This window comes from Colias croceus, chromosome 15, assembly GCF_905220415.1.
Source record: "Colias croceus chromosome 15, ilColCroc2.1".
Lineage (NCBI taxonomy): Eukaryota > Metazoa > Arthropoda > Insecta > Lepidoptera > Pieridae > Colias > Colias croceus.
In genome coordinates this window covers 6,574,257-6,599,755 of record NC_059551.1, presented here as the reverse complement: position 1 = coordinate 6,599,755, position 25,499 = coordinate 6,574,257, and the positions used below count along the sequence as shown (strand labels likewise).

General features: G+C 32.7%; 1 protein-coding gene across 3 annotated transcripts in view; it reads left to right on the top strand.

Annotated features, from left to right (window-relative positions):
* LOC123698057 (histone-lysine N-methyltransferase PRDM16-like) overlaps nt 1-25,499 on the top strand; it is a 56,296-nt gene that overhangs the window by 5,792 nt on the left and 25,005 nt on the right. For 2 of the 3 annotated variants that reach the window (XM_045644650.1, XM_045644649.1), the window contains exons 1-2: nt 17,539-17,792; nt 21,788-22,227. In XM_045644650.1, coding sequence (XP_045500606.1) covers nt 17,780-17,792; nt 21,788-22,227 — 453 coding nt within the window. In that variant the 5' untranslated portion in view covers nt 17,539-17,779. Of the gene's footprint in view, nt 1-17,538; nt 17,793-21,787; nt 22,228-25,499 lie in introns of those variants that run through there. The other variant, XM_045644651.1, reaches the window with a different exon arrangement.

Genomic DNA, 25,499 nt, shown 5'->3' with positions numbered 1-25,499 from the left:
TCATTTTTTATTTATTTCAAACGTTTCCTGCTAGCCGGGTATATAAGGAAAAGTAATAAAAAAGTATAAAGTATTTATCATGAATTAATAATTAGATAATTAAACAAACAACTTTACATATTAATTATCACATTAGATCTTCAATTGTTGCATCATAGTGAAACGAACATTGTTCCTATAAAAACTGCAGCATTAAAAACAAGTTTATTCAATCCAATAAGCCCAAAGCTGTTTGCGGTTTAAAATATGATTAGGTATACATTGCACGTGTCTAACCGAGATAGACTTACCCCGGCAGGTCCGCCGCAAGCTATGTGAAATTAATTTTGACTGCTACCAGTTGTGTACATTGTTACAGACAACGTATAGGGGGTCAAGTGAAATTTTGGGAATTGGCTATTTTTAAAACGGCAATTTATTGTTTGTAATCCTAACAATAAATATATTGCAATATATTGTAACTCGTAGCGGTTTTTAGTGAGGTTTATTAATTTTACTGTATCTTTTAAAAGCAGACGAATAAAATGATTGCATATTAAATGAATTGTTTTAAGGAGCTTTCATTAAAAAATAAGTATCTGCCATGGTTGCTTCCATGTCAATTTGTACAAAATTACACACAAGGAAAATACATGATGAAAATGAATTTCAAAACTAAAAGTCAAGGTATTTTCGGGTTTAGCAATCCTTATCCCCGGTTATGATAATGGATGGAATACATCACATTAATAATTTTAATACCCAAAACAGTTGCTACGTTCTCATAGCCAAGCCAGTACGGTAACGGTAAACATACTGCAGGATATTTACTCGCTTCCGATTCCACTAGTGACTGGACTATGTTATCTACTCGTTGACGTTTATAACTTCAACCTTACCGATATATAACATACAAGATAATACTGTCAGTGACATAGCATCGTTTTATCATCAATTATCTATTATAAACAGACAGACGAGTTTTCGATTAGACAATAGAAATAATGCATATTTAAAATTTAAGTCGGATTATATGTATTTATAATCATTATCAATGTTATTGTTTGAGTAACTTTATTTACTTGATATTGAACTTGTTGTGTTTATCTTTATTTTTGTTTATGTTCATTTTGAGTAACTTTTTGATTTTGTTTTTAATAGAAATCGTGCAGCTCTATATTCTTAAGTGCCTATACGTATTCTATAGACAAGAACGTACGTTAACGTAACGTAACGTTTGAATATATTCTATTGTTTCATTCATTCATTATTCCACATAAAGACTCAGCATTCAGCATCATAACGTCTAAGATCAAAATTGAAAGCACGCACGGATACACATAGTAAAACGCAGACAGCGATATACCACACACTGAGCCCTCAGCTTTTAAAAGGAGTGGAGAGCAATGTCGCGATCGGCTCCACTGCTCACCCTGACGACAGTAAAAAATATGAGCATCCCCTACGCCCCCGCGCCATCTTGAAAAAGTTTGTCATTTGTAGCCACAAATCGATGAGACTACGAGCTACGACGTAGCGTAGGCGTAGCGTTGTTTTTTACGGACAGTGAAAGCTCTGTTTATTCGAATAAATTGAGAAAGTACGTATATTTGATATAAAGTATTAAGATCAGAGTTACATTGCTGTGATAACGATTGGCCTTGTGGTACATATACATACAAGACATGCCCAATTCTACCTTAGAATTTATAAATTATGTATCATAAAGAAAACGTTTACGAAAACAAATTATGTAAACGCTACTAACAAAAGATGCTATATACGCATGTGCTAAGTATACAGCTATATGAGCATGTACTTGTGTGAATTATATATTTATCAGTTATTAGTACTGCCCTTGTGAATTGACTTTTTATTGTCATTCAAATGATAATCGGTAAAAGGATTTCTAAGGAGTTATTCACATCATTACCTTTACAGTATAGATACGCCCTGTGGCTACATTCTGTGTAATTATCAAGGGATATTTTACCTTATGCTTCCAGACATAAGGTATAGAAATTGTTAAGATGTATACATACATGTATAGCATGGACTATTAAGGTATGGACGCCTATGGATCACAGCGTGTGTCCAGTGTACGAATGCTTTTATATCTGTCCTGGTGTGAGATACAATCTGGAAAATACTCATAAGTGTAAAGAGAAGCTTTCATAGGTATTGGGTTAAAATGAATACTGATTTGGTTTAAAATTATTTGCATATATTTTTATCAAGTCAATTCTATGATCACGATTTTGGGCAAATAAAACACAGTTAGTTTGTCGTTAGCGTAGGTACTATAAGAAGCTAATAAATTGATAATAGACAATGTAAATTTCTTAAATTTTTACTCCGTATTCCACAAATTGATATAAATATTAAATTGTAACTAAGTAATACAGTAGTTAGATAAACAAGTTAAAATCGGGTCAAAGAGTACAATTGTGTCAAAATAATAAGAATCAAATGCGAAAAGGTGACACAGTAAGATAAGATTTTGTATTAACAATAGGCTCTGATTAACCTTATACCGAAGATTCACACATTTCCAAAAAAATTAACCTCTGCCAGAGGTCAAGGAAGGGATCAACCCTTTTCGATTTTACAAAGACATCTTCTGAAGATAGGGCCTTTCTCATCTCCAAACACCTAACCCTTTGGCCGCTGAAGGGTTTAAAACCAAAATTAGTTGTATTCAACTCGGCGTGACACTTTGATTGTCATAACGAACCGTGCGAAATTCGTCACAATGCGGATCCGAAAATGGGGAAAAAAAACACTTTTTGTATAAAAAACGAAAGAGTAAAATTTGCAATTTGTCACATCTGCGTATTTTTATGGATTGTCGTTATATCTATGGATTGTGTAATGTCGTGTAATTAGAACAAATAGAGTTAATTAAACGTGTGAGTTCAGACCATTACCTACTTGTGTTTGTTTAATAATAAAATAATATAGATAGGAGTCGTAAAATATAACGAACCCATAATTTTCAATTCGTGTTAATCGTTCTGGACTGGGATCACTTAAAATCTATTTGAATACCGTTAGTTCGTAAAATAACGTGTACTTATGTTGTTGCAAAAGTAAATTCAAAAAAAAGAGTCCAAAGAAATAATTCTTTTTAAAAATCATAACAGATTTAATTAAAGTCTAAACAAATATGCCATAGGTATACTAAAGTCTAAACGAATTCCCAAGAAAAATGAAGTATATTAACGAATGCAATGATTTTATCAGAACATCTTTTGTCCGCGGACGCAGTGGGGTAAAAAACAATTGTGTATAGCAGTAGATTCGATTCCCGTACACAATGTGGATACCTTTATTATTTCAAGGGCTTCATCAAGAGAGCTCAGTTTTGTTCTTCGATCTGTGTAAACGGTATACAGCTGTTCATTATTATTTATTCGTGGATTAATTAATTTATACACAATACATTAATAAACTTTTATAATATTTTGTCTTGATATGTTTTATTGTTCTAATAATAATCATTGAAAACAATAGAATGATTTTTTTTAAAGAAGAAACTAATGATACGTAGGATATAATCTTTATCTTACATATACAAAGCTACACTAATATAATATTAGATATTACCTATCGAATTGATACGATTATCAGTTACTTCCTTAAATAAAAAAAAAAAAAACATTTCCAATTCAAAGCACACGCTGTTTATATGCACACGGACATAAGAAGTTAAGCATTAATTTAACTAAACTTTTGTTTATTGACTATTTTCTTTAGTAGACACTCGACTTTCAATAACATTATCGCATTACGCAAAATCAATTTTATGCTACGGTAATAAGGGTTTGTTTTGATTGAATTGTACTTTCAAGGTAGGGTAGGAGAAGAATAGATATGGGGTCCGACTTTGCGATAGAATTCTTTTGATTGCAAGAAGCATAACGGACCCTAACGTATATTTGGACAGCAACCTGAGAGGTTTGAAGTGGGCCGTAGTTTATAATTACGATAATTTGAAGGCAGATGACGAAAACTATGTCATTATACGCAATACAATTATTGTTCAATATTACAAAAAATCCCGAAAACATTTAGCGGTTATTCTCTCACGCATTTTGTTTTTATATATTATTTTATAAAATGCTTAAGTTTATATATTTCACATGGTATTCCTTGTTGGTCGTAATTTTGTACCACATTATTAGACTGCCTTTTTGAAATAATATCCAAATTGAAAAAAAAATCCTCTAATATATTTTTAAATATATTAAATTAAAAGTATGGACTTAAAATTGTCTGCTAGCTCCAAAAATATTTAATCACAGGTCAGATTTTACAGCTTCGAATTTTTTTGAAGTGAAACTTCTTTATCGGGGTTGGAAAAAAATTTAGTGTACCATTTTTTCGTTACGCCTGACATTTTTCCGTTACGCGCCATCTTTTTCTTATCTCTACCACGCGTGATTCGACGTATTTCTGTAAAGTTGCATATAGTAAATTATTTTTTGAAAAATAAGGTCATAAAGAAGTTTCACTTCTTACGTGTGTACACTAGTACACGCACACATTTTTGATTACTTACTCTGTACTAGTAAGTACTCTTATTAAAATAACATTTTAAACCTTAACTTTATCTCTATTTTGGCTTGATTTAAAGTAGCAGATGTTTCATATCGTTTTTACGTAACCTATATCACTGAGATATGAAGATTAATAAAATGTTGATATATTAATATCTTATCCATTTGTGATTTTTGTGTGTGTTTTGGATAATACTAAATAGCAGAGAAAATTGCGAGGTTGGACGATACTAATATCGTCTTTAAACAAGTTAATAATTTTATTACATTTTTAACAACCATTAAAGTAACAAACATGAATGCTGGAATTAAACAGTTGACTCGAAATAGATCAAGTCATTTTTTTTTATTTTAGGTTTAATTGTATTTTTATTAAGCACTAGCTTCCCACCCACGGCTTCGCCCACGAAATTAAAGAAAAACCCGCATAGTTCCCGTTCCCGTGGGATTTCCGGGATAAAACCTATCCTATTTTGCGGGGTAAAAAGTAGCCTATGTCCTTTCTCGGGTATCAAAATATGTATCTCTATACCAAATTTCATACAAATTGGTTCAGTAGTTAAGGCGTGATTGAGTAACAGACAGACAGAGTTACTTTCGCATTTATAATATTAGTGTTATATAGGATACATTTCTTTATCAATATTAAAATGTGCATCCATAAACCTATATTCATAACATAACAAATACTTATAATCAAACCAACGGCTCCCAAATTCGTCTGAAACAGTTTTTAATAAAAACCTGATGAGCACTGCATGATATATGGACACCATTCGTATGCGATATACAGGATGTTCGAAATGTACCATTTTTTGGGTCAGGTAATAAATTGTATCTTCAAAGTGGAAAATGTAAGAATTAGAAACGAGTATAGTTTTGTGAAAAACCTTCTTACAAAATTAATAATAGATAAAACGATATATTATGAATGTCGCGAATTTATAAAAAAAATGGAATTTAAATTTGGAATTATTGTTATCTATACATATAATAAATCTGTAGAAGGGTCAATTCTGTACATTGAAAATATTGAAAAAATAAATACCAGGGGGTGTTACTGGATCGATACCAAACCCAAATATGTGATTAAAAAAAATTTTTGTCTGTCTGTCTGTCTGTCTGTCTGTCTGTCTGTCTGTATGTGAAGGCATCACGTGAAAACTAGCGGTTCGATTTCGATGAAACTTGGTATAATTATACCTTATTATCCTGGGCGTAAAATAGGATACTTTTTATCCTGGAAAAATACGTAGAAAAAAATTAATCTTAATTTTTCAGTTTTATCCATAGACGTTGTTCCGTAGAACCGCGAACACACGTTGCGTATTATTATAGGCCTAGCCGTATTTGGGAATTGGGTCCAATAGATATTTATAAGATGTTATTGTCAGAGGTCTCAAAATGGAGAAATAAACCATCCACGCGAAGACCGACATCCGCGCGGACGGAGTCGCGGGCGGAAGCTAGTTTGGAATAAGAAGATTTAAATTCCGTATAAATTGAGTCGATACATATCAAACTCCGGTAAGTCCATTCTAACAGAAATGTGGGAATCGAGGTATTTTTAATAACTTAAAAAAACAATATGTTTGGACCTTTATAATTTATGACGGATATAATATAATACATTAGAATTATTTTTACGAAGAAAAATAAATGTATTACTTGATGATTATACCACAAAATTAGATTTAAATCTGGACATACAGGCGTTTGATATGTACCAGCAAAACTTACCGGGTTTTGAAAAACATTGTCTTGGACTTACAGGAATTTGAAAAATCTCTAATGGACTTACAGGGATTTGATAGAACTCAGTTTTGGGACGTACTGAGGTGATGGAAATGGGTAGATAGTTTGTCGCGTTGTAAGTATTGGACATTAAAATAAAATATGTAAATTAAAAGATACAAATTATTATTATTATTAACCTTTATCATCCCACTGCTGGGCAAAGAGAGGGGTCAATAAATCAAAACGGTTGAAAAAATCTCAGTTCGGCCCTGGGCTTCATGGCTGGGAATAACTACTGTGCGTGTGCTGTGCGTCTAGTTTCATTTATCTTTGAGCTGTTTTCTGAGCCTTGTCTGTTTTAGCTTTTGGTATTGTTTTTTTCCTTGCTTTGTCTAGAACCACCACCTCTATAGTAAAACTGTCATATTCCATCATTTATCAATTAAAACGATTTATAAGCATTGGTCACACGTGTTAGCTTCAACAAAATTGAGAGAAATGGCAGCCATTTTAGTGCCATACTGCGCTGTGATTGGTCGAAATGGACTTACCTGAGTTTGATAAACCACTGTCGACGGACATACCGGAGTTTGAAAAAAAACATTTACTTTAAACCTTATTTTAATATAGATACGATTGACTTACCTAACATTGAAAAGTACAGACTGGTTTAGTTTTACAATTCAAAATTGGCGCCATTGTTATCTCAATTTTGGCGGGGAGTGGACTTACCGGAGTTTGATATGTATCGACTCAATTATACTACATGTTACACAACAGCGATCAAACTCATACCACAATGAATTTGATAAAATTAATTTAGAACCTACGAAGTTTCAATGTTGTTTTATTACTTTTTTATTATAAAATATTTAATTTTTACAATTTATCTTCTTTCGTTTTGTAATATTATTCAGAGCTGATCAATGTATCTTAAAAAAAAAACACCCTGTATAAAAGGGAAATAGCATTTTAAAATAAGCAATTTTTCACGGATCACGCGCCATGTCATGAATCGCATAGTCGAGTTAAATTTGATTTACTGGGACCGAATGTGCATGCAATATCTGTTTGAGTTGTTACTTTTTTATCAGCTATTAATTTGTTCAACTGTTAATATCGAAAACTGTATTTATCTACCTATCTATTAGGTTATAGGTAGGTATGTTTATTAATGCTTTCTCGTTTAAAATACATATTTTGTAAGCGATGTTTATGTGATGATAATGACATCACGAAACAGATTTAGATTAAATTTAAGAACACATAGATATAAACATTTAATCCATGTTTTATCGCGCCCAAAATTCCCAGACGAAAATAAAAAGATTCGTAAGAAATTAAGCCCATTGCTAATTATTATTAATCACTCATTATTAGATAGGAAGATAATATTTCCTTAATAATAATCAATTGTCTAAATGTGTTAAGAGCAAACATTATGAATTCGCGTAAAAATACAAACAATTCCTATAATATTAGGTACCTATGTATTTTTATCATCATAGTTTCGCTATCTCTGTCTATATCATACGAGATTTGATAAATAGTAATAAATTAATTATATTTTTGAATAGTGTGGAATTTTGTTGATATGATGTAGACTTGATCAGGTGAAGCCGTCGTTGGATGAAGTTAAAAGGTGAATTAATATAGCACTAATACTAATACTTAAAAGAACACTTGTTTTAATCTCATTATAAATAAAAACATTAATTAAACCATTACATGGTTTACAACACATTTTTTTTAACTTAAAATGAGAAATAAGAAGTCATGAGAATGAGTGAGAACTTACGATAAGTTATATTTAAAAAATACGGAGAAAGCCACGGAACCAAGCTAGTATAAATGAAAAATGATTAATTGACAATATATTCGCCCGCGTGTCGATGCAACATGCATCGATTATGCCAATACATCTGTTTCGGACGTCCTTTGAATGTCGCACAATCGCCTTGTCATAGGGCAAGCATGCAGCTAATTTAATTAATTCCCTCTGAAGCCTATTACGTCGAAATTACTCCACTTCTTGATACATACATGCAGGTTAATGTAAATTATACGTAGGTAATTTCTCTTACAGCGTTGTGTTATTCGTATAAACAAATAGGTAATTACTGAGCAATAAACGGCTCTTAAAACTGTATGTTCACATAAAACAACAAAACCAAAAAATATAATGTGTAATTACTGTAGAGTTTAGATACCGAAAAATAACATGAACTTATCGTAAACATTGTTCCAAAGTATTTTAACGCGCCAATATTTCATTATTAATTTTCCTTATAGATTTTTAACTGGCAATGTCAAAGTTGAAATTGAAATATAGCGACAAAGAATAACTGTTATTGAAAAGTTGCGGGGATAGCTCTCTAGGGCGTCAAAAAGAAAATTAGGATGTGAGCCGTCAAAACTTCAAAACCAGCCCATCAAAGCGACATTTTAGAGGGATGCCGCCCCCGCATTACACCTCTCTTATTATTTATCACATTGTCGCCGAAATTAATGGCAAACCCTCGTCAAATGATTTTTATTATATAAATAAAGCCACTGGCTTCTGGCAGCTTAATAACATCCTCGTGTTCTGGCTTAGCCCTCTGTCTGTGTTTAGATAAATTATCTCAAATTACTTCCTATTTTCCCCGGTAATTATGTTTTTAACAATATTTTTTCCTCTCGACTGATTCTTTCTTGTGTAATTCTATGTGTTAGGTACCTACGCATAAGAATCCATATTAATATTATAAATGCGAAAGTAACTCTGTCTGTCTGTCTGTTACTCAATCACGCCTTAACTACTGAACCAATTTGTATGAAATTTGGTATAGAGATATTTTGATACCCGAGAAAGGACATAGGATAGGTTTTATCTCGGAAATCCCACGGGAACGGGAACTATGCGGGTTTTTCTTTCTTCTGCGTGAGCGATGCCGCGGCCGCGGGTGGAAAGCTAGTAATAAATAATAATTCAAAGTAAATTTTCTCAACTCCCAATCCTTATTATGTTTCTGTTACCTGAAAAATATGTTGTTTGTTACGTTTGCATTACTTGTGCTACCTAATTATGAACTCTCACTTTGTGACGGAATCAATAACTGACCCATTTTAGGGTTTCCTTAAATTTCTCTGAAGCCGAGTTAAGGTCACGTAACAACCACTTGATAACCATTGAACGATAACAAAGCCCGCACATAAAAATTTAATTAGGGGAATATAGATGTCAAAGGCCAGTTGGAGGAAACGACTTTTGCTATTGAAATTGCGCCATAAAATAACTATTATTCCTAATCATCATTTTTATCTTTTCGCCTAACGAACGGTTTTAATTACGGGAAACTGAAGCTTCATTAACATTATCACTCTGTCCGTCACGGCATGCGCGGGTATCTTTATATTTATTTAATGAAGTGATAACGCGGTAATTATTACCATAATGCCCCAATATAAAACACTTATAATATAGATAGAGATAGAGACTTGAGTAATACTCTACATATAATAAATAACAATTTCCCCACGAAAGTTTGTTAATTTGTACAAAATGTGAATTTTATTTCCATTATAATAATTTATCAAATATTTTTCTAACTCGAGACTGTTCCAATCGAATATCGCTTGGAACTTTTCTCATCTTCAAGCGTATATATTATAAATTGAGCTTTATTAGAAGGATCATAGGGTTCTATTTAAAACTGTCTGTCTGTAGGAAGATGTGAAATTTATAATTGAATGTCGTAAATTAAGGTGACATCGACAGTCGTGGCTCGCGGGGTTGCGACATCGTAAGGGAAGCTGTGCCAATATTTTATCGAAACGGTAATTATTTGATCGAGTAACAGATGAAATTCTCCCCTGTCCTTTCGTTATGAAATTTATGATTGATTGATTAACTTTAAGTTCAAGGTTTGTTTACGCAACGTGTTTATTCAGAGGTGCAAACTTTATCAAAGATAAATTAGTAACAATTATGTTTATGTTATTTATGTTTGTTTTCTTGTATAATATGGCTGTTATGAACTATAATACAATTATAATATTGGTGACTTAGTTTGGCATGGTTTAAATTTTTTGAATGAATTATATAATAGTTATCTACCTCGGCTAGATGATAAACGTGATAAGCTATTCTAAACGTGATTCAATCGCTCCAATTTTCATCTGAGTCACTACATATACAAAGATAATAATATGAAGATATACGAATATACAAATTACAAACAAATGATAAACGTTCGTAATATCGTATGACTATAATTTAAGTACGTATCAGTCCATTTTTATATCACGGCTAGTAATCTGTGCCCGCGGTTTTACCCGCAATGTTGGTCTTAGCGTGACGACAAATGGGCCTTCCTCCATAAATGGGCTAGGTATCTAACACCGAACTAATTTTTCAAATCGGACAAGTAGTTCCTGAGATTAGCACGTTCAAACTAACAAACTTCAGCTTCATAATACCTATTAGTATGGATTGTGTAAATCTCTATCAAAATTAAACTTATGACGTTAAATAAAATTGTGTGTGTGATTAAATGAAATCTCTCGTGTCCATAGTAACGCCTAATCTAGGGGAAAGAGTGACACACATAAAGACCGGATATAACCGGTTACGATCAATTGCTCGTCACCTCTGAAGCCTCCCGCTGGCTGATTTAATTCGCGCGACAAAACCCTTTCGACTTTCGCCTGTGACAGATCACAGTGGGTGCCCTGCGACCTATCACGAGGACTGAATAATACTGGGAATGTTTTGGAATTTCGTATTACTAGCTTCTCCATGCTTTGATATAACAGATTATTTCTATTGAAGAATATAATAGAAACGTAAATAATATTTGTCTAATTAGTTTCTTACAGTTTTTGGTTATGAGAAATAGGACGGATCTTGGTTGAAATTAATAGGAAAACTTATCTATACATATAATAAATCTGTAGAAGGGTCAATTCTGTACATTGAAAATATTGAAAAAATAAATAGCAGGGGGTGTTACTGGATCGATACCAAACCCAAATATGTGATTAAAAAAAATTTTGTCTGTCTGTCTGTCTGTATGTGAAGGCATCACGTGAAAACTAGCGGTTCGATTTCGATGAAACTTGGTATAATTATACCTTATTATCCTGGGCGTAAAATAGGATACTTTTTATCCTGGAAAAATACGTAGAAAAAAATTAATCTTAATTTTTCAGTTTTATCCATAGACGTTGTTCCGTAGAACCGCGAACTCACGTTGCGTATTATTATAGGCCTAGCCGTATTTGGGAATTGGGTCCAATAGATATTTATAAGATGTTATTGACAGAGGTACTCAAAATGGAGAAATAACCATCCACGCGAAGACCGACATCCGCGCGGACGGAGTCGCGGGCGGAAGCTAGTTTTTTTAATAAATCTTGACTTAGGAATTCAGCGAAAAAAGTAATTTAATAATTTCTTAATTATATAGGTACTTCAACAGCTAAGACATGAAAATAAAATTGATCTCATTAATCCATATTCCGTTTAATTTCCGTAGAAACGACACAAGAAAAAAAATAGATTCTGTCACTCAATGCAAAATTTTAACTAATGGGACCTACGTTATTATCTCGTTTAATATCCTTTTAATGTGTGATATATTTTGGTGTGTTTATTTTTAGTACAAAATACCAATTTATAAAGGAACGTAGAATTTTTCAATGCTGAATACCCATTTATAAAAGAAGTACTTACAGTAAATTGAATATTAAACCACCATTAAAAATGTAACATCGTAAATTCAATACGAAATCTTCACCTCTGACCTGGAAATGTTTAACGATAGCGTAAAACGTACAGATATAAAACTAATAAGATTAGTATACTTAGTAGTGTTTAGTAAACAGTATTATTCTGTGAAAACGTTCGGAAACGAGGTGGAAGGTCGTTCTATCAATTCCCAGAGTAGCGGAAGGTCAAGCTTACATTGTAGCAGATAGCTCTATCTAATGATAAAAAGTTCAAATAACGCCGACACGGAATAAGGATGTTAGATTAGTTTTATAATAGTATTTTAATGTCGTCGCTGCTTGCATCGATGATACGTTTTATAGGATGTATATTGGTGTTTTTAACAAAGTTTATGATAGGACGTCTAAAAGATAATACCTACATTTTCAAAGATTAAAAATATGTGAATTTGAAATAGAAGGGAGCACCTTAGATAGCACAATTTTGCCAAATTTTCCAAAGAAAAGTAACGTTTTCATAAATATTAGATTCTTGATTTATTATTCAATGTGTTATGTAATGACGTTTTTAAACAAATACACAAATGCAACTGTTGTAGTCACACGCGAACGTAAACGATTGATATTTTTAGACATGTTTATTATAACTTGCGAAATATCAGCGAGCATACAATAGGCGAGTAACGCCATACGATATCATGTTACTTTAAAACACATTGTCATACAAATGTATCTGTTGTTAGCGATTGGTAATTGCTGGCCCGGAGTGCAATTGCGAAGGGAACTGAAGTCAATGGAAGTCGGTTGTATTGTACTATCAAGTCAAATATACCCTTGTGTAAGAAGGAACCGCGTCGGACGCGGTTATAACCGTTATGTTGTGAGTTTATTATCATAAAAATTTAATTAGGAAAATTTATGTCTGAACTGTAAAGGTATATATATGCATTATTTACTATCCATATATTGATATTGTATGTTTAACGCCCTAATCTAAACAATCTAAATTATAGTAATAAAAGTAGTGAAAAATAGTACGGAGCCGCATTTTGTTTCAGTAAAAACGGTTATAGAGAATCCATCCAAGTATTTCCAAATAATGAAGTGAAATGTTACAAAATATTTAAGTGTAGATGCCACAACCTAGTGAATGTTTATTGCAGGCTGCTGTATAAGCTTGAATCTTTACTTAAAAGAGAGTTAAAAATAAAGTTTGACAAAATTAAAAATGTTAACCAAATAAAAATTCTAATTGTTCAATCCGAAGCACTCAACATACACAATGTTATGGTATTGAAGCTATAACTAAGAGTTCAGAGCAGTAAAAACGGCTCTATACATAAAGAGCATTAATTTTCAATCTGTCTGGCTCCCCCACAATACGCGGTGGCAGACCTCAAGACATTAGCGAGATTTCCTCTAATGACTACTAAAACTGAAGTGAGGATAACGCTCTAAGTGGCTTTAATGTTACGGTTTAAAATATAAACTTATAGCGATATTTGTAATGTAAAATTGTAAATGAATAATTATGGAAATTGAAATGGTTAAATAAGAAAAAAATGTTGTGATTTTTGTAGAGATTTATTAAAATGTTTTAAGTGATATTTAATTTAAAAAATAGTGATTTTAGACATTCAATATTAACACCAAATAAGAAAATATTAATTTAATTGTTATAACAAAATCGAATTAATTTAAAAATACGACGTCTCGTAATACCAATCAACGTAAAAAATCCTGTCACACATTCCATATTTATCAAATTTCCAATTATAATTATAGAAGACATGAAAGACAAACAATATTCCGCGAAAGCTTATCGCGTGTGACACAATGTGTAGGGTGTGGTGATTGATGATGCCCTTGTTCACTGATCGTCGGTTCAATTACACCACGATTATTTAATTTGACATGATACTTCAAATTAACACTCTTTGTTATCAATGGGCGCTAACGTAGTGAAAGTTAGACGGAAAAGCGAATAACGTACCTGTATTTTCAATTGCGTATCTTTAATATGTTGATTGGTATAAAGAGTACAACATTTAATAAGTAGCATTTAAAAATATCCTTCAATTTTTAACTAACACTGGCCGTCTAATTTCATGATATTAAAATCAAAAGACTGACCGTAACAACTGTATGAAACAGATAAAGCAACAATCTAAACTTGATAAGAGCGATATAGGTACATTTATCAGTTCAAGAAAAGTCCCTTGAAAATTTTCCCCGTGTCATCTAATTCAAAGAAATACCTCTAACACTCTAACACTCCAATGCACGTTTATTGCCTCTATAAATTCTATAGATCGCCCCAGGAGGCTAGCGGCTATCGCACATTTCGATTCGCTCTCTTCGTTAAATTGAAATGGCTCGCCCTTTGTCGGCGCGATTTAAATTCGACATTTTAAACCATTTCTTTTGGTGACCATTGATCGGGACTGTTATCGGTTAGGATTTATATGCAAGTTAAAGTTCTTATCGAGTCGCAATGATGGGCTTTGTTGAATTGAATGTTGACCTATCTGTCAGCTGATGAAAATGTTTTATTTAAAAGAGCAACTTGGTTTTGTAATAGATAATAGATGATTTTTATGCAGTGTCAATAGTTATTAATACATTAGTACACTATTCAAAAGTGTCACAATAGTTTTCACTTAGTGCTACTCTAAAATATCTACTTAATTATCTTTGACAGTGTTGTGTTAAGATTCTTCCAAGAAATAGGAAATCCTTTATCACATATGTATAATATATACATAGGACCGGTATATTTTATCACAAAACATTTATACTCAAACGTTTATCATCGTCTGCCACTTCAGTCTAGAATTTTACGTGTGCTCTACCAAACACACTGATCGCTTAGAAATCATCAATCATCTCCCAATATCTTTTAGAAAAGAAATAGCACTCAAAAACAAAATAAGTGTTACATATTACGCAACCCACCTACATAGCAATTGGCAACAAAGGGAGGTGTGAGGGTAGTAAAGTTAAATCGTCGCACCGTCCACGTAGTCATTCCGAATTCAGTTGGCATCGCGTTCTCGAAAAACTTTCTTGCTAAAGGATTTATTTAGGAACCTGCGCTGTGCCAACTATTTGTGTAATGGTTTTGTATGTCCAGTTATATAAATTATGAGCTGGGTGTTTCGAAACGTGGGGATATTTTGAGGAACTTATCTTAATAACAGACGCGGTAGCAACTAATTACTAGGTTGTGTGGATTCTGATTCGTGAATAGGTTTTAAGTATCTATTGTTTAAAACTAAAAGTGAGAATGTTTAATGTGTAAATAGAACTATAATATTTTACGGTCAATCCTGTAGTGTACCTACTTAAAAACAGATCTCAATAATATTATCAACAATTGGTAGAGTCTTTTAAGTTTCCAAATAATATTTTGTATCTGTATTCTGTATGTAATTTTTTCGATTGAGAATAACGTAGTTTGTTGAAAGAGTTACGCGGCTCTTGTTAAATGTTCATTATGTAATTGTATCAAATCAGGTGATGATTTAATAATCTCTATAGAATTTTTACCTCGGTACCTTGTCCAATAATTACACTTGTTTGGATAGCCGCAATATATCAGATAAATTTACAGATTACAACATTACATATATAATTGTTTATCGCATTGATACAACTAAAAATATGGGTACCTATATAGGTAGGTAAGTATTTATGTGTGTGTGAATGTTTATAATTCATGCAGATTAATACCGAGAATAAATTAAAAATTCTGTCACGTTTTTCACATTACGTTCATATCATACTTATCATATCGTTTGACAAAGATTTAATACGGCGAGTGTGAAATCGATTACATTTGATGAAACAGGAATCGATTATCAGACATCGTGTCTATCGCAAATCGATTCTCGTTGTCACCTTCACAAGTGCGTGTTGTTTATGACGGAATCGTAAATCGTTATAAATATGACAATTTTTAATTTATTATTTTGTATAATCAGGATGACCATGATAAAAATGGATGTTTTTCCTTGTTGATAAATTATAATGAGAATTTATTGGATTTTGTTTTGGTATATTTGATATCTAGGTAAATTATAAAGATGGCACTTTGAATTATACCTACCTAGGTATAATTCAAAAATGCAGTTCATTCTGTACGTCACGATTTTTCAAGTCGTTTTTTGAGTCATAAAGAAAAAGTAAGTACCTACACAAACTAAATCACTTTTTAAATGAAAAAGAGATAATATTATATCAACGCTTTTAATGTTAAATTACTTAGATTTATCAATTATTATCAAAGAGAGAAAAACCCAAATTACGTCACGTTTTGATCATATCTTATCACTCCATTGTATTAATAATTTTTGAGATACAACATTCTTTAATCACAAATAAAACATTATTCGTTATGAGTAATTCTCAAAAGTTTAATTTCAAAAGATTCTAATTCGAAATATCGCGATTAGAAATTAAAATCCAGAATAAATCGGCTCTACATACGCTCGGCTGTACTGAAATGGTTGGCACCCGCCGGCGGCCTACATAACCACATAATATATGAAAGCCTCAATCGGTTCCTGCGACTACGACGTGCGACGCAGGTGCTACAGACTCCGGTGACAGACAAAGACGCAGATAATAAGGAGCATCCCATTGGTGCATCCGTCGCCCGACCCCGCCCACCGCCCGCCTCGGCCAATCGCTTACCGCTACACATCTTGAATATTATCTAGTTATCTGCCGTCTCACTTGCCACTACACACGACGCTTTCAGACTGAAATTATAACGCTTTTCTGAAAATATATACCTTCCACGCGTTTCATGCATCTCTACCTCGCATGAAGCGGTTATTATACATTTAACGACGGTTTTATGTCTATTTTAATGAGTGATCTTTGACATTCGTATTGAATTTTAATTAAGCTACGTAGCTATTCGTCGCTCAAGTACGCTACTGTTCGACGTTAGAATTCGATACGATAACACGTTTTGTTTTTGAAACATTTTTATTCGGCGTCGTGTTCCATATCCATTATTGTTTGACCTGCTTTGTTTTTTATTTGAACACGTTAAGTCTATGCAAAGGGTCGATCAGGTAAAAAGAATGGGGTCAAATACTTCTGGACGCATTACGCAAGTGATTTGTTATTACGTCGACAGTTAGTTTCTTTGTGTCGAACGCAATGAACTCTCACTTCTAAGAAGTACCTAATTAATAGAGAAACAATAAGTCTTTGAAGCATTTAAATCTTATGATAATTGTAACAAACCACTAATCGTCGATTAAATTGTAAAGACAGTGTGTTCTAAAACAAAGCGGCAGACAAGATTTTCAGACGGTAAGCTTGTATATGCCCGAAACCCGCACGAAAGAGAGGGGTGCTTTACAAAGACACAGTCGGGGTGCGAGGGGAGGGGCCGGCCCGGGCGAGGGTATGATTCGGGATTCTAGGGATGAGCTCTCGCCTCCTCTCGTTACTCTGGGACCGTTCGCCGCGGCCGTCGCACATATCTCGATCCCGCGGCATCGATACTGCATCCAATGCGTATCAAACGCATCGCGAAAAAGACAATTACATATTTGAATATCTAATCGATTCGTCAATAACATCGATTAATAGTGCTGTGACTTAGTTGTATTGGATTGTTTTTGTACAAATAGTTTAATCGAATCGAATTTTGATTGATTAATTAATTAATTATATTATAATCGATGAATTATGAGACAATGAAATGACTGAATGCAGTGTTCGTGAGTCATGAAACAGTCGTTTGCTGTAAATTTTACAGTGATTGTGTAAAAATGAAGATGTCTGGTAAGTGTGAAAGGCTGATTAGCGTTGAAGCTTTTTCAGGAATTTTTAATTATTTACACTTATTTAATAACTCTTTTCAATCAGTAATTTGAATAATTCTGAACAGTATCAATAGATAAAAATTGAAGATTAATTATTATTATTTGCACGTGTTTTAGGTATATTATCTAGTATGATTAACCTGGGTATTTTGTGTGAGTGTTTTTAATATTTCACATTTCTGATTATATTTTTTAAATAACACTATTAGGTATATTATAGGTATTAGGAGCTAAAGATATTTAAATATTTTAAATATAATAATTATAAGAATTTTTTATCAGATCATCATCAGAGATAACTAACATTTATGAATTTATTTATTGAATAGCGTTCAAGTAAACACAATAAGTACATATAATGTAGAGTCAAATCCATTGCATTAAATTATTACAAAAATAATTAAATATTTTTAAACATTCTTCCTATTAAAATCATACCTACCTTAACAAATAATTTAATAAAACTGTGCACATGATTATTATCAACAAAGATTGTATACATTTTCAAGATTACACGAGGAAAATACGAATTGATAAAATTCAATAACACTCAATCTTAAATCGTGAACGTTCCACGTTGTTTTTCGTGTAATAAATATTCAGCATGCGATCCCTTTTTGTATCATGTCAAGTGTTATCTAATTCTATTAAGTGCGTGCGAAAAGACCCGAGTCCGGGCCACAATTTGATTATTATTTGTCTGTGGTAAGATGGCGGGTGTTACCTTTTGGCGGGCGCCGCCGGTTCCAAACATTATTTGTGTTTCTTGTTTGAAACAGCTTAAGTTGTTAAGGATTTTGTTTACATCGTCGAGATGCGAACGTTATCTTTTGAATAATTTTGGAGATCTGAGCCATTTTTTTGTGCGTTATTGGGAATATGTTTTTTTAAGGGTAAGCGTTTAAAATAACATTCGTATGATTCAAACTACAACTTAACACCTATGTTTGTTATAATAAACTTTATACATAAACAGCTTTTGCCTCAATTTTATATATGTATATCAAATTCCAAACCGCATTAAACCTAGTAACAGTAAATTCACCTACTATAGTGGATTATTTAGTAGATACATGTTACATGAATTAAATGGAATTAAAATAAATATTTATGCCAATTTTGATAGGAATTAATTAATAGGATAACGGAAAATAAAACCCAAGCGGGTATTTTGTGATGTGTATGAAATTATTTATTTCCTTATAGCATCAATCAATATAGGCAAGTAATATTAAAAATATATACAGGAAATACATATAATATTAAAAAAAAGGTTGAGTGAGTATTTGTTGCGGAACAAAATACACTTAAAATATGATAGGATACATCTGCAACGTCGAGAGGGTGTCACGCATAGTATGGCTAAATTAATATCATACCTATATCAAAATTGATTGAAATTTAGTGTATTTTTTTGTTTGAATAAGCAAATACTACGCCTATAGCATATAATATAGAAACACGTCTTTAAGTGTATACGCATGTAGAGTTAATTTTATTATCCTCCTATGTACCTACTTATAAAATTTTGTTTGAAATTTAAAGATTGTTGATTGGATATTTGAACATAAATAATTATGATTTCATTTCAGAAAAATAATATCATTTTGTAGTTAATATTATCAGATCATGCAAGTAGGTACCTCTCCCTGTCTCCTCATCTACTTATTTATGTGTGGTATAGTAGGTAGTTTATGTATTGTTTAATGTTTAGGTAGTAAATTAAAGATAACTTTTCAGTTCAATGAAGAAACAATAGAAGTTTCAAAGGATATGTATACTGTTTCTTCATATGCTGTTTTCTATGGATGTGTAAAACAGCAACTAAAGATACATACAGCATAGAAAATTAGAAAGTCTAACTTTCCGCGAACCGAGCTATTGTTGTCCCTAATGAATACGTATTTAGCGAATCCGTATGTCCGATGAGGCTTACACACTTGTTCATTACATTTGCGGTTAGAAACCTAACTTTCAAGTAAATATATACCTTATTGAAAAGGAGTAAAAGCGTTTTTTGGTTCTAGTAAGATTATTATGGTGGTGCTAAGAGTATTTTATGATTGAAGCCGGGCCGTGAACTCGGTGACAGAGAGACGTAAAACGCGCTTATTGTCAGTGCCGTAACTAACACGTGAAATCGACTTGCACTGGGGTCTTCGGACAACGACATCTGTGTGATACATTATAGATACATTTTCTGCTTATTTATCAGCCGATTAAAGATTGTGTAACCCCTTTTCAGGGTAATCTGGCTTGAAGCGCCTCCTATTTGCCTTTTTATTGTGATTGCTTTTTCATATTATTACTTAAACATGAATAAGTCTATTGACATACGTATCTGTACCATATCATTAATTATTACATGATAAACTATTAGCCAAAGGACTGCTGTAGCCTATATAAGAAGAATAATTAAAACTCATGACACAACGTCAACTCCATTCCATCCTATATCCAGCCTATGTTCTTATTTAAAATCTGGCGCGAATTTCTACGGAAACCAGGGATTTAACGACGACTCCTCCGCATTGTCCGTGCACGAAGCCAACGCTCACAAAACGTCAATGCTCTTCGCGATGACTAATTTGAATTTGAAATTTGAACAGATTTTACGACGTCTCAGTCTTGCCAGTCAATAAAAATATGACCATAGACTATGCTCTGTTCTAAATTAAGAAAAATAAATTTGACTCTATTGCTAAATGCTTAAAATTAGTTGCGACAGGTGAACTGGCATAGCAACGGAGTATTTAAATGAATGCTATGCCGAACTGGATTGAAAAAGGGTTTCTTTAGACACGTTCACGAACATCCTGCGCATTGTTGATCGGAACTGCACTTTTGTGATGCTAAGCAGTTATCATTCCTGTCTTAATAGCATTGTGTTAACATTTATCAAGCGTCTAATTTTATAGCATTTTTTTCAATGCCACGTGCTGAAGAAAACGTATGGACAAGATAGGGGTTGTTTTAACAACTACATTAGCGGTAATGGGGTGGTTATGATTTATGGAGTGTCTCTTTCAGCTGTATTTGCTTGGGGGATGTAGTTTATTGATGACACGCGTCCGTTGCGTCGCTTGTAGGTAATGAATTTGTTTCCTTCGCTAAACACCGTGTTCGCTATTTGTCTATCAATTTTTTTGTTTGTTAATGACCGTTTACACAATGACGTAACGATACCCCATTAATAAAAGAGTTACATGGGTTTGATGGTGTATACATTTATCATTATTTAACGCCCCGAATTATTTTTATTCCTATTGTAGTTAAATGATTGGGTTATCGTTTTAGTACCTAATACCTAAATGTTATTACGTATTAAATTTTAAAATTATATTTATATATGAATAAGTATAAGTGCTTAAAATAAAAAATCTTAATTAATATTGATAGAGCGTCGTCGTAAATATTCATATTCGCCGCGACTTCTTTAAGATCTTAATGAAAATAAACGAAACAAAGACATATCTCCATGTAGTTCATTTGCATTTCGGAGGGATGCTCTGAGACACAAGAGACAAGCGGAAACGCTTTGTGGTGAGCGGAAATCAGGCACAATGCCTCCATCTTGCATTCCATAATTTTTTTTATGTCTGAAATAAGGACGGCAGGTTTGCGTTGTCAGGATGGAGATCGCGATTAAGATAAAGGATCACTTGATTAAAACTGTTTAGTCATTTGTGTCAAAGCACCACATTCAATGTAGGGACAGGGAGCATGCATAGAGTCCTAAGAAATAATTATCTGTGAAGCTAGATTACTTATGTTGAATAAACATGACGTTATTTATCGTCATAGTGTATAACGTGGCACTACTGATTGTTAAAGTTATCTTAATTCATTATAAATACAAAACAAGAAGATACCTCTATTTTTTATATTAGAGCGAAGCAGTAATTCTCTATCTGTTTTCATATCAAACATACTAAACTATTCTTCTTGTTACAGCAGCTGACAGCCAGGAATCTGGCAGTCCACCTCCAAGTCCATCCGAATCTACAACCTCAGAGACAGCTCCCACCCTAGTACATATCAAACAAGAAAACATGGTGCCTGGAATAGACAGCAAGAAATACTTCGGAGCCGCTGACTTCGGCCTCCCAGACACATACCTACCGCAGAGCTTCTCTGAATATAGCCGTGTTTACAGACCATTAGATATCCCTAACCAAGGCTTTTTAGACCATGTATTGAAAATACCAAACGGGAAAGACGATGATGGCAAAGAGGACAATGTGTCGGAAAGTTCTGACTTCAATCTACCGTCAGAGTTACTGTTTAAGTCTGGTGGGATTTTTGCGCGGATTAATATTACAAATGGTACGAAGTATGGACCGTTCAATGGAAAGTGGGAAACGCAACCGTTGGACAGGAGATTTGCTTGGGAGGTAAGCTTCATACAATTTAATATTTTTAATTGTACCTTTTTTTTCTCTACATTTGATGTTTAAAATGCAAATAAATTATCATCACGAACGTAAAGAATTGTAAATACTTATAATATTGTCAGTTATATAGTTATAATAGGACCAAAGAATGATTAGATATTTCTCTACAAGTACCTATTTGTTTTTTGTACAAATAATTAAGCTTTTGAACATGTTGAACACACCAACACCTCGTTAACGAAATTTACCGTTTTTAAGATATGAATGGAGCACTTATACAAAAATTGAGTGAGAGATTTCAGTGTCAAAGCAAATGAGTGGCCGATGTTAATAAATAACACCCAAAACTGAAGCTGTGGTAGTTTTGGTGGATATGTCAGGAGAGCGTCGTAAAATGTTGGTTTTATTGATGTTCTTAAGTAGCTCTGTTCACTTGAAGCTTGATTTTTTGTTCCGTCACACTTCGTTACCTTTTACAAATTGGTTTTGTTGATGTGTCTGCCAATAGTTAAATATCCTTGTTGACGGAATGTTAATTTCTCTTTGAATTAAGAATTAAAACAAGTGTAAAATAAATGTAAAATAAATTCTTTTATACTTTAAGGTAACAAAATAACCTAGAGAACGTAAAAGAAAATTATCGTTATAACGTTAAAATCAACAAACTGCGTGTATTATAGTGCGACATTTTTTGTACCGAGAATTGCAATAAAATGATAAGCACAGATAATAAATGAATAGGTCTGAATGCTCTTAAACATGAGCCGAGAGGCGTGGCGTTATCTGCGCAGAGGAAACGGAAGTCAATTGTCTGTTCTTATTCCACGATTATGCCAATATTATTTTGCAAAAGTATTATGTTACAAGCACTGCATCTTGTTCTATTTTAAGAGGTTTTAGTATGTATTACAATTGCAGTATAATGTGAGTTTAATAGTTAAATATACTAATTGATTGAAGGAAGCTAGAGCTACCTATATATTATTGAGGCGTTAAATTAAAATTTATATACTATTTAAGCTACATACATTTTACACATGAATTCCGTTTATCAGTCAGAATTTTCTATTTAAAAAAAAAAGTAATTAATTTGATAGTTTTACAAGTCTATAAATTGTATACCTAATCAATGACATCTGGTTTTAATTTTGTTCATAAATAGCGTAATAAAACAGATAATACAATACCTGCTAGGGTAATAGGATAGCATAAAATGTAGATACCTACATCAATCTGTTTAGAGATGTACAAAGAATAGATTCAGTAAACGAGACAGATATCTCATAATTGTGGGTGTCGCATTGCAGTCAAACCACGCTATTGTGATCACATGAAGCGCGAACTTAGTTCCGGTCCTTTGCGTATTCTATGGGTTTATTTGGCTATGAGTTTAATATTGTCATTTAGTAATTCAAGTATTCGATAGAACGGACGATTTAATCTTTAAGGCGGGAAAAGGCTGCTAATGTTTTTTTTACTTAGCGATTGTGGATGGTCAGATTGTCGTAGGTTAGTAGGTACCTATCACTAGACATGAAAAGTAGATTGTAATATTTGACACCCACCGACGAACTTTTTCAATATAGGTACTTGATTGGAATACCTAATAACGAATACCTTTTACCCAACGCGACGATACTCTTTTATTTTTTAAGATAAGTCTCTTATTTCGGCTTATAGAGACAGAATACAATAGACTCTATTCGTCCTAATTCGCACGTGATATTATAGTAAAAATGCCAATAATGTACGTCATTATGTGGTAACTATGCTGACCAAGCGATTTCCGCTAGACGGAGCACTTTGATGCCTTGTGTGGCCATGATGTAATGACATCGTGGTAACAAAGGGGGTTTGTTCTTGTTATTGATTTGTAAGTTTATCGATTCATAGAAATAGTAGATTTTTTATGAGATGGTCATTTGCCTATCAACTCTTTGTTAGATTTTATTACGTAAAAGTTATTTAGAGAAGGTAAACAGTATATTTTTAAGAATATTGGTAATTAACAATATCGATAAGTAACTCTACAATAAGTTTTATAACAAGTAGAGATGAAAATTTGACATAAATTGTGTTGTCGATGAATTTTGTTACGTTCTACGTAATAAACCAAATTCGTTTGAATTCAAAATAATACAAATTCTTGGAAATGTGTACAAAGAAGTGGGTTACATCAAATGCGTCTGAATAAACATAAAAGGATTGAATTAAATTCGCAAAGTTCACATGTCTATACGTAAACTTAAGGGGTTACACCCATTGTGTGCAGACATGGTAACATTATTTAACCACCGTTTCACAGATCTTGATATCTCAATAAAGATCTTAGTGAAAAAAGCGGGATCCGGGTAATCGAAGAATTCTTTGCGAAGATCCCGTGTCAAAGTGCAATAAAAGGTTGCGTTCGAATAAGCGTTAATTTTGGCCGAGGCGTGACCCCCGTCAACAATTTTTTCAACATTTTACACTTTTTAAAGAAAAAAAAAAACGAGTAACGGTAAATTTAACAAAGCGAGATGTCACCGAATTTGTACTTAAAAATTAAAACTTGATTGGCGAGTTTTTTCTAAAATAAAAATGCCACGAAATCTCGAAAAACTTATCTCTTCAATTATTATTGGCTATTGTTATAAAACGATCTTTTCGAACGAATCTGTATGAGCGGAGTTCTCACAAGTTTTAAAAGGTCGTTGGGAGCAAGTTTGTGATAAGTTTTGATTGATAAAAAATAATAGAATAATGTAAATTCTCCGTATGATTTTTTGCATGCATTAAAATATATTGTAATTAAAGATATCCATATCTATTTTTACAATCCATGGGAGTATGCGGATCCATCGAATGAATATCAATTAGAAAAACAAGTTCGATACAATGAGATATCGCGGGATGTCAATCAAAATTATAATTTTTATTTGAGTGGCATTATTTGTCGGGGCGCGGTGGAAATTGATGAGATTGGCAAGTAATGTATTCCGTTAATTATTATTGCAAATTTTGTGAATGAAAAAATGGAATTTAACATCATGGGTATATTTGCTGTAGATCTGACAAAGGGAATTGGTTATGAATGTTTTATTGGTTCCTGTTTATATTTCGGAGAGTCACGCGTCGGAGCGGAGTGTTTGTACAAGCGTTTTTGGTTATAAATCCTGGTACTATAAATACTGAAAATTTTAAATTATTGTACAGCGTAGCTTTTACGCAGAAAAATGAATTAAATAACTAAGAAAACATATTCAATTCATATGGTTCTTCAATAATACGGA